The 15,037-nt window shown below is 43.7% G+C and overlaps 1 protein-coding gene across 3 annotated transcripts in view; it reads left to right on the top strand.

The window, feature by feature from the left end:
- The window catches only part of CPQ (carboxypeptidase Q), a 562,886-nt gene that overhangs the window by 142,928 nt on the left and 404,921 nt on the right, over positions 1 to 15,037 (top strand). For all 3 annotated transcript variants that reach the window (XM_056522426.1, XM_056522429.1, XM_056522428.1), the window contains exon 3: positions 12,592 to 12,799. In XM_056522426.1, coding sequence (XP_056378401.1) covers positions 12,592 to 12,799 — 208 coding nt within the window. The remainder of the gene's footprint in view (positions 1 to 12,591; positions 12,800 to 15,037) is intronic.

Genomic DNA, 15,037 nt, shown 5'->3' with positions numbered 1-15,037 from the left:
ATCTCCTAGAACATGTGGAAGGAGAGTCAGTAGGCCAGATAGTTAGTTAGATAGTTAGCTGGACTACTGATGTTGACAGGTTTATCTGACTTTTGGCTAAGGTATGTGTGAACCTTAAAACCTTAAAATGTACCTGGCATGTCACAGAAAAAAATGCTTTTATATTTTCCTTAGTAGTCATGCAGATTCTTAACATGTCTTTTTTATGTGTCTAGCTTCTATATTTGGCTTGCAAATCCCTCTGTTCTACTGCTCAGAAAGGGGCATATATGAGGCAAGCACTGAGCCCGCCCTCACCATGCATTCACTTTCTCCCTGACTCTGCTGTGCAGTGCTGCTTCTCTTCATCCAATCACTGCAGACTTCTCTGTATTTCCCTCCTCTCTGTTTTCCTGCTGCAGCCTGATAGGACAGGAGTGAGCGCAGATGAGTACTAGTCCTACCCTCACTTCCTGGACTTTGTCCCGGCCTGTGCTGCAGCCGGACAAGATTATGTTCTGGATGATATGGGGACCCCTAGTGGTCTTTTTTATAAGTCATGATTTCTGTATAAAAGAAGATATATTCTTTCTGTGAAGTATATTAGAAAGGGTATTGTTTTGCCAAGATGTACAACATATAAAAAGTTTTTAATTCTGACAGTGCCTATTTAAAAATGGAGCAGTACAAGAGCTCCAAGAACATATGCTCCACCATTGGAAGTATTTACATAGATCTTCTTTAACCCCTTAAGGACCAGGCCATTTTACACCTTAAGGACCAGAGCGTTTTTTGCAATTCTGACCACTGTCACTTTAAACATTAATAACTCTGGGATGCTTTTAGTTATCATTCTGATTCCGAGATTGTTTTTTCGTGACATATTCTACTTTAACTTAGTGGTAAAATTTTATGGTAACTTGCATCCTTTCTTGGTGAAAAATCCCAAAATTTGATGAAAAAAATGAAAATTTAGCATTTTTCTAACTTTGAAGCTCTCTGCTTGTAAGGAAAATGGATATTCAAAATAAAACATTTTTGGGTTCACATATACAATATGTCTACTTTATATTTGCATCATAAAATTTATGAGTTTTTACTTTTGGAAGACACCAGAGGGCTTCAAAGTTCAGCAGCAATTTGGAAATTTTTCACAACATTTTCAAACTCGCTATTTTTCATGGACCAGTTCAGGTTTGAAGTGGATTTGAAGGGTCTTCATATTAGAAATACCCCATAAATGACCCCATTATAAAAACTTCACCCCCCAAAGTATTCAAAATGACATTCAATAAGTGTATTAACCCTTTAGGTGTTTCACAGGAATAGCAGAAAAGTGAAGGAGAAAATTCACAATCTTCATTTTTTACACTCGCATGTTCTTGTAGACCCAATTTTTGAATTTTTGCAAGGGGTAAAAAGGAGAACATTTTTACTTGTATTTGAAACCCAATTTCTCTCGAGTAAGCACATACCTCGTATGTCTATGTTAATTGTTCGGCGGGCGCAGTAGAGGGCTCAGAAGGGAAGGAGCGTCAAATGGTTTTTGGGGGGCATGTCACCTTTAGGAAGCCCCTATGGTGCCAGGACAGCAAAAAAAAACCACATGGCATACCATTTTGGAAACTAGACCCCTCAGGGAACGTAACAAGGGGTAAAGTGAACCTTAATACCCCACAGGTGATTCACGACTTTTGCATATGTAAAAAAAAAAAAAAATGTTTTACCTAAAATGCTTGGTTTCCCAAAAATGTTACATTTTTAAAAAGGATAATAGCAGAAAATACCCCCCAAAATTTGAAGCCCAATTTCTCCCGATTCAGAAAACACCCCATATGGGGTTGAAAAGTGCTCTGCTGGCGCACTACAGGTCTCAGAAGAGAAGGAGTCACATTTGGCTTTTTGAAAGCAAATTTTGCTCTGGGGGCATGCCGCATTTAGGAAGCCCCTATGGTGCCAGAACCGCAAAAAAAAAAACCCATGGCATACCATTTTGGAAACCAGACCCCTCGGGGAACGTAAAAAGGGGTAAAGTGAACCTTAATACCCTACAGGTGTTTCACGACTTTTGCATGTGTTAAAAAAAAAAAATTTTTACCTAAAATGCTTGGTTTCCCAAAATGTTTACATTTTTAAAAAGGGTAATAGCAGAAAATACCCCCCAAAATTTGAAGCTCAATTTCTCCCGATTCAGAAAACACCCCATATGGGGGTGAGAAGTGCTCTGCTGGCGCACTACAGGTCTCAGAAGAGGAGGAGTCACATTTGGCTTTTTGAAAGCAAATTTTGCTCTGGGGGCATGCCGCATTTAGGAAGCCCCTATGGTGCCAGGACAGCAAAAAAAAACACATGGCATACCATTTTGGAAACTAGACCCCTCGGGGAACGTAACAAGGGGTAATGTGAACCTTAATACCCCACAGGTGATTCACAACTTTTGCATATGTAAAAAAAATAATAATAATTTTTACCTAAAATGTTGGTTTCCCAAAAATTTTTGATTTTTAAAAAGGGTAATAGCAGAAAATACCCCCCATAATTTGTAACACAATTTCTCCCGAGTACGGCGATACCCCATATGTGACCCTAAACTGTTGCCTTGAAATACGACAGGGCTCCAAAGTGAGAGCGCCATGCACATTTGAGGGCTGAATTAGGGATTGCATAGGGGTGGACATAGGGGTATTCTACGCCAGTGATTCCCAAATAGGGTGCCTCCAGCTGTTGTAAAAGTCCCAGCATGCCTGGACAGTCAGTGGCTGTCCGGCAATACTGGGAGTAGTTGTTTTGCAACAGCTGGAGGCTCCGTTTTGGAAACAGTGGCGTACCAGACGTTTTTCATTTTTATTGGGGAGGGGAGGGGGGCTGTGTAGGGGTATGTGTATATGTAGTGTTTTTTACTTTTTATTTTATTTTGTGTTAGTGTAGTGTAGTGTTTTTAGGGTACAGTCGCATGGGCGGGGGGTTCACAGTAGTTTCTCGCTGGCAGTTTGAGCAGCGACAGAAAATTTGCCGCAGCTCAAACTTGCAGCCGGATACTTACTGTAATCCTCCGCCCATGTGAGTGTACCCTGTACGTTCACATTGGGGGGGGGGGGACATCCAGCTGTTGCAAAACTACAACTCCCAGCATGTAGGGTCTATAAGTGCATGCTGGGAGTTGTAGTTTTGCAACAGCTGGAGGCTCCGTTTTGGAAACGGTGGCGTACCAGACGTTTTTCATTTTTATTGTAGGGGTATGTGTATATGTAGTGTTTTTTTACTTTTTATTTTGTGTTAGTGTAGTGTAGTGTTTTTAGGGTACAGTCACATGGGCGGGGGGTTCACAGTAGTTTCTCGCTGGCAGCTTGAGCTGCAGCAGAAAATTTGCTGCAGCTCAAACTTGCAGCCGGATACTTACTGTAATCCTCCGCCCATGTGAGTGTACCCTGTACATTCACATTGGGGGGGGGGGGGGGAACATCCAGCTGTTGCAAAACTACAACTCCCAGCATGTACGGTCTATCAGTGCATGCTGGGAGTTGTAGTTTTGCAACAGCTGGAGACACACAGGTTGTGAAACACCAAGTTTGGCAACAAACTCAGTGTTTTGCAACCAGTGTGCCTTCAGCTGTTGCAAAAGCTACAACCCCCAGCATGTACGAACAGCGGAAGGGCATGCTGGGTGTTGTAGTTATGCAACAGCGGGAGGCATACTACTTTGGCTGGGGATGCTGGGGATTGTAGTTATGCAACAGCTGGAGACACACTGGTATGCTACTTAACTCAGTGTGCCTTCAGCTGTTGCAAAACTACAACTCTCAGCAGTCACCGACAGCCAACGGGCATGCTGGGAGTTGTAGTTATGCAACCAGCAGATGCACCACTACAACTCCCAGCATGCACTTAAGCTGTTTGTGCAAGCTGGGAGTTGTAGTTACACAACAGCTGAAGGTACACTTTTCCATAGAAAGAATGTGCCTCCAGCTGTTGCAAAACCATAAGTCCCAGCATGCCCATAAGTGCATGCTGGGAGTTGTGGTGGTCTGCCTCCTCCTGTTGGATAACTACAGCTCTCAACATGCCCTTTTTGCATGCTGGGAGCTGTTGCTAAGCAACAGCAGGAGGCTGTCACTCACCTCCTGCTGCTGCTTGATCGCCGCACAGGTCAGTCCCGCCGCCGCCACTGTCGTCGCTCCTGGGGCCCCGATCCCAACATTAACGCCGGGGATCGGGGTCCCCAGCACCAGGGGTGCACGTCCCGCACCTGCTCACGTCCTCCGGAAGAGGGGCGGAGCGGGTGCGGGAGTGACACCCGCAGCAGGCGCCCTGATTGGTCGGCCGGTAATCCGGCCGACGAATCAGGGCGATCGTGAGGTGGCACCAGTGCCACCTCACCCCTGCAGGCTCTGGCTGTCCCCGATCAGCCAGTAATTCCGGGTCACCGGGTCACTGGAGACCCGATTGACCCGGAATCGCCGCAGATCGCTGGACTGAATTGTCCAGCGATCTGCGGCCATCGCCGACATGGGGGGGCATAATGACCCCCCTGGGCGATATGCCGCGATGCCTGCTGAACGATTTCAGCAGGCATCGGGCACTGGCTCCCCTCCGGCTAGCGGCGGGGGGCCGGGAAAGGACAGGACGTACTCCTACGTCCTCGGTCCTTAAGGACTCGGAAACGGGGGCGTAGGAGTACGTCCATTGTCCTTAAGGGGTTAAAGGGGTACTCTGCCCCTAGCCAACTTATCCCATATTCAAGGGATAGGGGATAAGATGTCTAATCACCGGGGTTCCACTGCTGGGGACCCCTGCGATCTCTCTGCTGCACCTGGAGTTGGTTTAGAGTGTCGGGTGCAGCGCCGGAGGCTTGTGACGCCACGCCCTGCTCGTGACATCATGGCCATGCTCCCTCAATGCAAGTCTATGGGAGGGGCGTGACATCCGTCACGCCCCCTCCCGTAGACTTGCATTGAGGGGGTGGCTGTGATGGCAAGAGGGGGCCGTGACCTTGACATCACGAGCCTACGCCCCTCATTGCCAGTCATTCAGCACGAAGCGAAGTTTGCTCTGTGCACCGGATGTCTGGGGTGCCGCAGCCGAGATCACGGGGGTCCCTTGCAGCTGGACCCCCGTGATCAGACATCTTATCCCCTAGATATCTAGGGGAGGAGTACCCCTTATATAGAGGACATGCCAGTGGGTCAATGAATGTACACTTAGACCAAGGTTTATCAATGTGTTAGAGATTGAGAGTAATTTGCCTACAGCAACCAATCACAACTCAGCTTTTATATTATAGCTAGCTGAATACCCGGCGTTGCCCGGTTTTTCCTTTCTAATCCTTGTTGGGGAGGAAAATAAACAAAGGAGGAAGCTTTTTACTTCATATCCTGTCCTCATATATTGTTGTCATCTCCCAACCCTATATCCTGTCCTCATATCCCGACCTCCTATCCCGTCATCATATCTCGACCTCCTATCCTGTCCTCCTATCCCGTCCTCATATCCCGTCCTCCTATCTCGACCTCCTATCCCGTTCTCCTATCCCGTCCTCCTATCTCGACAGCCTATCCCGACCTCCTATCCCGACCTCCTATCCCGGTCCTCCTATCCCGGTCCTCCTATCCCAGTCCTCCTATCACGACCCGTAATATGTGTACCAGGTATTGAAATATCTCCAGCCGTACGGAAGTTATGTGGGAACATATATTTCCCATTGATTTGCATGGGACTTTAAACAAAAACCCAGACACTCACAAATGGGGATAGTTAAGGGTTAAATTAACTATCCTATATTTTAAGTGGACATATAAGTAACATGTGACCAAGTATTATCGAAATATCTCCAGCCAGTAACATATATTTCCCATTGACTTGTATGGGACCTTAAACATAAACCCCGACCCTGGCAAATGGGGGGTGAGTAAGGGTTAAATTACCTATCCTATGTTTGTTGTTGACATATAAGTAACATGTGTGCCAAGTTTCATATTAATATCTTTAGCCATTTGGACATGATGCTGGAACATACATACATACATACACACGTTGAGTTTTATATATATAGATGGGCTCTGGTAAAATTAAAGCTGGGCTGTGATTGGCTGTTCGGCAGTACGAATCACTCCAATTTTTGTCTCTGACAGAATGATACATCTGGGCCCTAGATCATTTCAGCTGTAACTTGCTCACAGCTTGATACCTGGACAAACACAATGATCATATTTTCTTCCTTTAATTTCTGAGCTAGAATCCGCCATCAGCCATAAGAGTCAATCGCAGTGGAGTCCACGACTTTCATTCAACTAATACAAAGGGAGACATTTTTTTTTTTGCACTTTCAGGCATTAAATTAACATGGTGCAGTCGCAGTCCCTCTAGAAACCATATTTCCATGTAACAAACCAGCCAAATCACGACAGCCCTGTCTGACAGATCTTATAAATCACTGTGAACTGTAAATAGAAACTAGCAGGTGTAAATCTCACTGGAGACCCCGCGGCAGAACTATACGGCTTGTGTAACAGGTGAGAAATTGAAACAGAGATGCATTTCCCAGTCTGTCTCCTTAATGTAATCAGCGGACGGCTCCAGTGTTATCTCTCTAGGGCGGCAAAACACATGAGGTAAGGCCCCGAATTATGTAAAGAGAAGAACTAGCGTACAATCCCATGTCCCCTATATATCCTCATGGCGGATAGTTGCGCCTTAAAGGGGTACTCCGGTGCTTACACATCTTATCCCCTATCCAAAGGATAGGGGATAAGATGCCTGATCGCGGGAGTCCCGCAGCTGGGGACGCCCGCGATCATGCACGCGGCACCCCGTTTGTAATCAGTCCCCGGAGCGTGTTCGCTCCGGATCTGATTAAGGTCGACCGCAGGGCCGGCGGCGTGTGACGTCATGCCCCCGTGTGATGTCATGCTCCACCCCTCAATGCAAGCCTACGGGAGGGGGCGTGATAGCTATCACACCCCCTCCCGTAGGCTTGCATTGAGGGGCGGAGCATGACGTCACACGGGGGCATGACGTCACACGCCGCCGGCCCTGCGGTCGACCTTAATCAGACCCGGAGCGAACACGCTCCGGGGACTGATTACAAAAGGGGTGCCGCGTGCATGATCGCGGGGCGTCCCCAGCTGCGGGACTCCCGCGATCAGGCATCTTATCCCCTATCCTTTGGATAGGGGAAAAGATGTGTAAGCACCGGAGTACCCCTTTAAATAACACTTAATGGGAATAAAATTATTCCTTATTGTCTTTTGAAGCTGTGTTCCATGTGATCCTCAGACGCCAACCAATAATGACCATGATATGTCTTTTTTTGGAGATTTCTTCTGGTGTGCCATCTTTATATAACATATGAGAATTGCAACTATATAAAGATTACCCCCCCCCCCCCCCCCCACACACACACACACACACACACACACACTTCCTTATGGTATAGCAAGACCTCTGTGAGCAATATAATATAGTTCATAAGGTTGAAAAAAGACCAGAGTCCAAGTTCAACCTATGACCCTAGTCTCTACTGAGTTTATCCAGAGGAAGGCAAAAAAAAAAACCTCATCTTAGAGGTAAAAATATAATATATGTGGTGTTGGGGTGCAATGCAGGGTAGATGCCGGGCAGATGATATGGCCCAAGGGGCAGTGGTTTAGCCTTAACCACCCGAAGGTAATACCGCTGATCCTGGGTTATGCAGGGACAGTAAAGACACCAATGCCAGATTAAGTATAACGGCAGCTTTACTGAGGCAAGACAGGTGATATAGTCTTTGCAGTGCAGCCAAATATCCCAGGGAGGTGACCAGTGACACAGGGGGGGGGACCTCGCAGGCTTGCTGAGACTTGCAGTAGTTAGACTGACTTTAGTGCAGGCCACGGTGACTACAGATGGACTTGACTTGACAGAGATGGTGATTGACAATAAGATGACTTGACTTACTGATGGCCGATTTGTGGCTGCAGGACTTTGGGCTTGAGGCCTCCAATGCTCTGGACACAGACATTGAGACGACTGCACTGGACCTCAGCATGCAGAAGAGCAATGTGCTAAGAGAGAGATTGCAGCCCCTCCCCTTGTTATATAGGGGGGCTGTGCAAAGAGCCTATAGGTCACTTGGGGGGTCACCTGATCACGGGAGCCTCCTGGGTAACAATCATGTGGTACAAACATTAAAGCAATAGTACATTAAATGATGCCAACCTATGTACATAATGGGGGTATGCTGCAGGGGGACCCCTGGGGATATGCAGGGACTCTGCCTGACAGGGCAGGAGGACAGTTTGGGGCCACATCATCCCATACTGGGACATCACATATATATATATATATATATATATATATATATATATTTTTTTTTTTAGATAGAAATAAAATAAAATTGTTACAATAATGGCGATACTATTATATCTTTTAATAGCAATAAATAGAACTGCAGACGCCCTATTTGGAGATGGTTAAATAAAAAGTGTTATACAATCTATTTATAAAACTCCATGGGAAAGATTTATCAAAACTTGTGCAGAGGAAACGTTGACTAGTGGCCCATAGCAACCAAATCGCTTCTTTTATTTTTCAAAAATCCTCTGAAAAATGAAAAAAGCGATCTGATTGGTTGCTATGGACAACTTTTCCTCTACACAGGTTTTCATAAATCTCCCCCTAATCGCACAAACAGAAATGAACCAAACATAATCACTATACAACTACAGTTGAACAGTTTTTGGGACATTTTTTTCTGCCTCAAAAAATTCTGGTTTTACAGGCCAGAAATATCCCAGACATTTTTTTCTGCCATTTGGACCATTTTTTAAACCATTTTCTATACCAGCTGTTTTTTAAACATTTTTTTCCTCAGACATCTTTATGGCTACAGCAAAACAGCCTGAAAACCATAGCAAAAAAATATATTATGAATTTTACATCCAGAATACTGTAATACCTATGGGCTTAACATTGTACATGAACAGATTACCATTAAATATACTGAATTTTAGTGGGGAAAAATATAACATTTTTTGAGATGTAAAATGGCAGATTTTTTTGGACAAATCAAACTATGTCCACATAGCCTTAGACTGGGTATACGCAACCCTCGGCACTGCAGATGTTTTTGACTACATCTTTCATGATGCTTTGGCAGAATTTTGGCTAAAAGCAGTGCCGAAGGTTGCCTATACCTGCCTTAGACTATATCCATCCTATCAATCCCAATGGATCACTGGGAACATGTCACATTATAAATCTGCAACCCTTTCTGACTGGTTGCGGATGTATATTATGTGGTGTGAATGGTACCATAGTTACAATATATGAAGCCTGACAGATTCCCTTTAATGGGGTACTCTCGATAAGAAAAAATCAAAACTACTGGTGCCAAAAAGTTTTACAGATTCGTAAATTACTGATATTTAAAAATCTTAATCCTTACTTATCAGCTGCTGTATGCTCCAGAGGAAGTTGTGTAGTTCTTTCCAGTCTGACCACAGTGCTCTCTGTTGCCACCTCTGTACGTGTCAGTAACTGTACAGAGCAGAAGTATATGCCTATAGCGAACCTCGGACAGTTCCTGGCATGGACAGAGGTGTCAGCAGAGAGTACTGTGGTCAGACTGGAAATAACTACACAACTTCCTCTGGAGCATACAGCAGCTGATAAGTACTGGAAGGATTAAAGGGGTACTCCGGTGAAAAACTTTATTTTATTTTATTTTATTTTTATTTTTTTTTAACTGGTGCCAGAAAGTTAAACATATTTGTAAATTACTTCTATTAAAAAATCTTAATCCTTCCTGTACTTATTAGCTGCTGAATACTACAGAGGAAATTTATTTTCTTTTTGAAACACAGTGTTCTCTGCTGACATCACGAGCACAGTGCTCTCTGCTGATATTTCTGTCCAGAGCAGCATATGTTTGCTATGGGGACTCCTACTCTGTACAGTTCTTAAAATGGACAGAAATGTCAGCAGAGAGCACTGTTCTCGTGATGTCAGCAGAGAGCTCTGTGTTCCAAAAAGAAAATAATTTCCTTTGTAGCATATAGCTGCTAATAAGTACTGGAAGGGTAAATATTTTGTAATAGAAGTAATTTACCAATCTGTTTAACTTTCTGGCACCAGTTTATTTAAAAAAAGTTTTCCACCGGAGTACCCCTTTAAGCACAGTTACAAAACTGGAGAAAGAGACTCACTCCAACTAGGGTATAATAGTCTATTCCAGTAGACCCTATTGCACTCTGCGAGCCTGTAGTGATACTGTAGAGCAGTGTTTCCCAACCAGGGAGCCTCCAGCTGTTGCAAAACTACAACTCCTAGCATGCCCGGACATGTCCGGGCATGCTGGGAGTTGTAGTTTTGCAACAGCTGGAGGTACCCTGGTTAGCTGGAGGCACCCTGGTTAGAAAACAGGTCTCGGGAACCGCCCAGTTTAGAAGCAAATCCCAATAGCAAACCTTTTCTAAACTGGGCGGTTCCCAAGACACGTGTCATCAGAGAGCACTTAGACAGAAAAGAGCAACCTTAACTTCAGAAGCTCATAAGTACTGAAATGATTAAGATTATTTAATAGAAGTAATTTACAAATCTGTTTAACTTTCTGGAGCCAGTTGATATATATATAAAAAAAAATTTTTTCCCTGATAACCCCTTTAAGAGGAGCTGCAAGCAAAGTGGTTGAAAATCATCCAAATGTCATGGAGCAGAAACTCTTCAGTATTTGGCATAAAATCTGGTGCAATATTTGCACACATTTTGATCTTTGCCGCAGTGCCCCCCTCCTTTCTGTGTGCAACACTGCCAGTTTATGTTCGTTTTAACTAAATGGTATTGTCCCAAGTGATTTGTTTTAGTTAATTTTTTTGGAGACTGGAGTGGATAATGCTGATATATTAAAATAGATAAAGAACAGTAGTTCATTCAGTGTAGAAGTGCCCTTAATGTGAGGGTCCTTATTTGTGTGCTTGAAAGAAGTCACTTCAGTGTGAATACAATAATTGTATGTGACCGATGGAGATGATTAAAATAATTGGATTTATTTATTTATTTATTTATGTATTTATTTATTTATTATTATTTTTTCCTCTTTATGCTTTTTGGTAAAGTGAATGGTGGCGATATACAATATTTAATCAGTGAAAAAGAGGAACGTTTAGGGCTTATTCTCATTACGTATTTTCCATGCAGAGCTCCTCTCCGGAAAATTATAATTTTTTTATTATATTTTATTTATATAGCACCCTTGGTTCCAGGGCACTATTTGGTAAGGGTTAGCAACTTAGTATACATATTGAAAGCAGGAACAATGAACGTCATGGGATTTTGCTGCACCATTCACACAAGAAATTTCCGTGAAGGATGTTCCGCAGCGGAAATTCTGGACCACAGTCTCTGACGAAAGAAAGAACATTTTCATTTTTTTGGCAGAATGCGCTTGGAAATGCATTGCCGTCTATGGTGATGGCGCATTTCCAAGCGGTCCTAGTGCCGGCCTGTTCAAACGGTGTCGGCTGCAGATGGAATATTCAGAGAATGGATTTTGTAGTGTGAATGAGCCCTTACTGTAACGTGATAAGTCATGTCTAGTTTGGTATATATAGCTACTGTAGGAAGGATTGTCCCCTTTTTCTTAAAGGGGTTTTCCAGTAAAAAAAAACAATTTTCATAAACCCCATGAGAAAATTCTTTCATAATAAAAAAGGATATCTCCTAGGCTGGGTTCACATCACGTTTTCAGCCATACTGGACCGCATACGGCTGGGGGGAGCTAAAACCTTGCTCACCCGTATCCCTGCCGTATGCCGCCCGTATGTACTTCATTTCAATGAGCCGACCGGAGTCAGCGTTTCACTTCGGTCGGCTCGTTGAAATGAATTACAAACAGGCGGCATACGGCAGGGATACGGGAGCGCAAGGTTTAGCTCCCCCCAGCCGTTTGCGGTCCTGTATGGCTGAAAACATGATGTGAACCCAGCCATAGCCAGAATGGAGAGCAGTTAAAGGGGTACTCTGGGGAAAAACAATATTTTTCATATCAACTTGCTCCAGAAAATTAAATAGATTTGTAAATTACTTCTAGTTAAAAATCTTAATCCTACCAGTACTTATCAGCTACTGTATGCTCCAGAGGAAGTTGTGTAGTTCTTTTCTGTCTGTCCACAGTGCTCTCTGCTGACACCTCTGTCCATGTCAGGAACTGTCCAGAGGAGGAGAGGTTTGCTTGTCTCTGGAACTGCAGATCGAATCCCCATAGCAGAGATGTCAGCAGAGAGCACTGTTGCCGGACAGAAAACAACAACTCAACTTCAGCAGCTGATAGTTATTGAAAGGATTAAGATTTTGTACTAGAAGTAATTTACAAAACTGTTTAACTTTCTAGAGCCAGTTGATAAAAAAAAAAATATATTTATATAAAAATAAAAAAGTTTTTCCCTGGAATACCCCTTTAAGTGTAGATTTCTTGCTGCAGATTTTATGCTGGTAAATCAAGGATCGAATATTGAAATCCGCAACTAACATTTTCTGCATCTGACATTCTAATCTCCCTGTCTCATGGGTAAAGAGTGCGTTAGGGCAAATTTAATCTGTGTTATAAAAGTGTAATTGGATGTTATTATTCTCTTGCAGGAATAACAGCAGAAGTGATGGTGGTGTCTTCATTTGATGAACTACATAAGAGAGCTGGGGAGGCCAAGGGGAAGATTGTTGTGTACAACCAGCCATTCATCAGTTATGGGGAGACTGTACAGTATAGAGCATTTGGAGCCGCCGAAGCTGCTAAGGTTGGGGCAGTGGCCTCTTTAGTCAGATCAATAGCACCATTCTCCATTAACAGGTAAGGCTTGTATCTAGGTTTTTTGATCATCGCTTTTAGCATTGAATTGAGAATGACTTATCAGTGACGGGGGACCAGTGCTCTTCCATTGTTCCCTCTGTATCCAGCAATGCCATAATACTTTGCTTGATATAATTGCTGAGCAATGTGCGGGCCTTGGATGGCCGTCAGAACACTAGACCTCCTGGTGGCCAACAACGCTGATTATGTACAGCGTCCTCCAGACATCAACAATTAAAAGGGGAACATCTATAGCAGTGGTCTTCAACCTGCGGACCTCCAGATGTTGCAAAACTACAACTCCCAGCATGCCCGGACAGCCGTTGGCTGTCCGGGCATGCTGGGAATTGTAGTTTTGCAACATCTGGAGGTCCGTAGGTTGAAGACCACTGATCTATAGGCATGCTGTATAAGTAGACAAATGGGCATCCGTGGTCCACACCACTGGGGGAAATTATAATACAAGTGGAACATAAGAATGAGGGTTACAGGCAGAATTACCATAATGAGTAAGGCTGTGTTCACGTCACGTTGAAAATGTTACCAAACAGATGTCAAAGTGCCTTTTGAGCTCTGTCAGAACGGAATGTGACAGTAAGCTGCATAAAAAGGTATGCAAAAAAAGTTATGGCAGAGCATAGTAGACTACTCCATATCAAATTTATGTTTTAAGTTTTTTTTTTTGTACGTAGAATCCTATCAACCATGTATAGATGTAGTGACTACCAATATGTATGTACAGGAGCAGGAACTTCTGTCTATCACCGGACCGCCCGCTCCTTCAGGTATGAGCAGTGATTCTTACAGTAATCTATGTATTGCTGCTCCCCACCCCGGCTGGTGAATGTATTGAATGGTAATGTATACAGTACTGTGCTCATTGACACTTACTGTACAGTACACTTACTGAGCCAGATATGAGGGCTTGGCCCGGTGAATGTAGTGAGGACAATGCATACAGTACTCACTACATTACATTTGCTGGACTGGGTGGATACCTGTCACATCTACCCTGCAAATGTAGTAAGTAGGCAGTGGTGCATACAGTACTGGCGTGCCATGTCAACTAGATGCCCTACTGCATTGTATGCCCACACAATGAGATATATCATAATCTTGTCTTTTAAGGTTACATGTTGGGAACTTTTTCTGACAGGGTGTCAGCAAGGTGTAACACCTATATAAACATAATGCAAGATCTACTAATTACAATAGGTAATGGTCACCACTCTCCTCCCCCTGCCTGCCAACTGACCTCTGTACAGGTCACAGACCATGACCACCACACTCTCTCTAATATGGCTGACCTAAAATCAATATATAACACCAGTATGGAGCAGAGAAGTAAAGTTTTACTTTGGTTTCATCTGACCATATGACATTTGTCACGATCACACCCTATTGGTCCAGCCAAGACATTACAGAGAGTGTGATGGTCCAAGGTTTTAGGCCACCAGACCTCTGGGTATCCACTACTAGTCCCAGCAAGTCACCAAATTAACCCTTAGATACATGTGTTTCCACCAGAGCTGCCTTCAGAAAGGTGAGCTCATATATTTAGAGATCAAAGACCAGAGCTGATTAATTAAACATTTAATCTGATAAAAGGTATCACAGTGCTAAATATATAAAAATACAGGAACAAATAACATACAGGTATAACAATATATAAAAGAGTTTAGCAGGGCAAGTTCAGAAAACAAAAGATGAAGTTCTTACAGCATGATGGTATCAGCCCATGAGAGTCCAGCTGTTCTTAGGATGGTCTTGTCAGCTTTGAGGCATAGCATTCAACAACCCTGAGTCTAGCATTGTTAAATATTATATATCTGCCTTTTTGGAGGGAGACACCATTCCCCCCTCCCCTCTGATCCCATCAGGGGGTCTTCTCTCCTCCTGGCCCCTTATCTGTTTGATTATAGGATGGGACCAGAGTGCATGACTTCAAAAAAGCCTTTGACTTCAAAGGAGATGTAAACAAACAGCCAGACCCCCAATAAAATGCAATACACAAAAGGACAATCCATCACACACAGTTATAATTTATAATACTTATATAGGATTTTAATAATCAGGCCTTGGGCCTGACAACATTCTCCCAACACTATTCTGGATTATGCAAATTCTCCTTAGCAAACTTCAGACTGGCCCGGACATGTACTGGCAGGGGGACATGTCTGGCACTGCAGGATTTAAGTCCCTGGTGACGTAGTGTGTTACTGATGGTAGCCTTTGTGA

Source organism: Hyla sarda, chromosome 5, assembly GCF_029499605.1.
Source record: "Hyla sarda isolate aHylSar1 chromosome 5, aHylSar1.hap1, whole genome shotgun sequence".
NCBI classification, from domain to species: domain Eukaryota; kingdom Metazoa; phylum Chordata; class Amphibia; order Anura; family Hylidae; genus Hyla; species Hyla sarda.
This window is presented reverse-complemented; position numbering and strand designations above follow the sequence as displayed.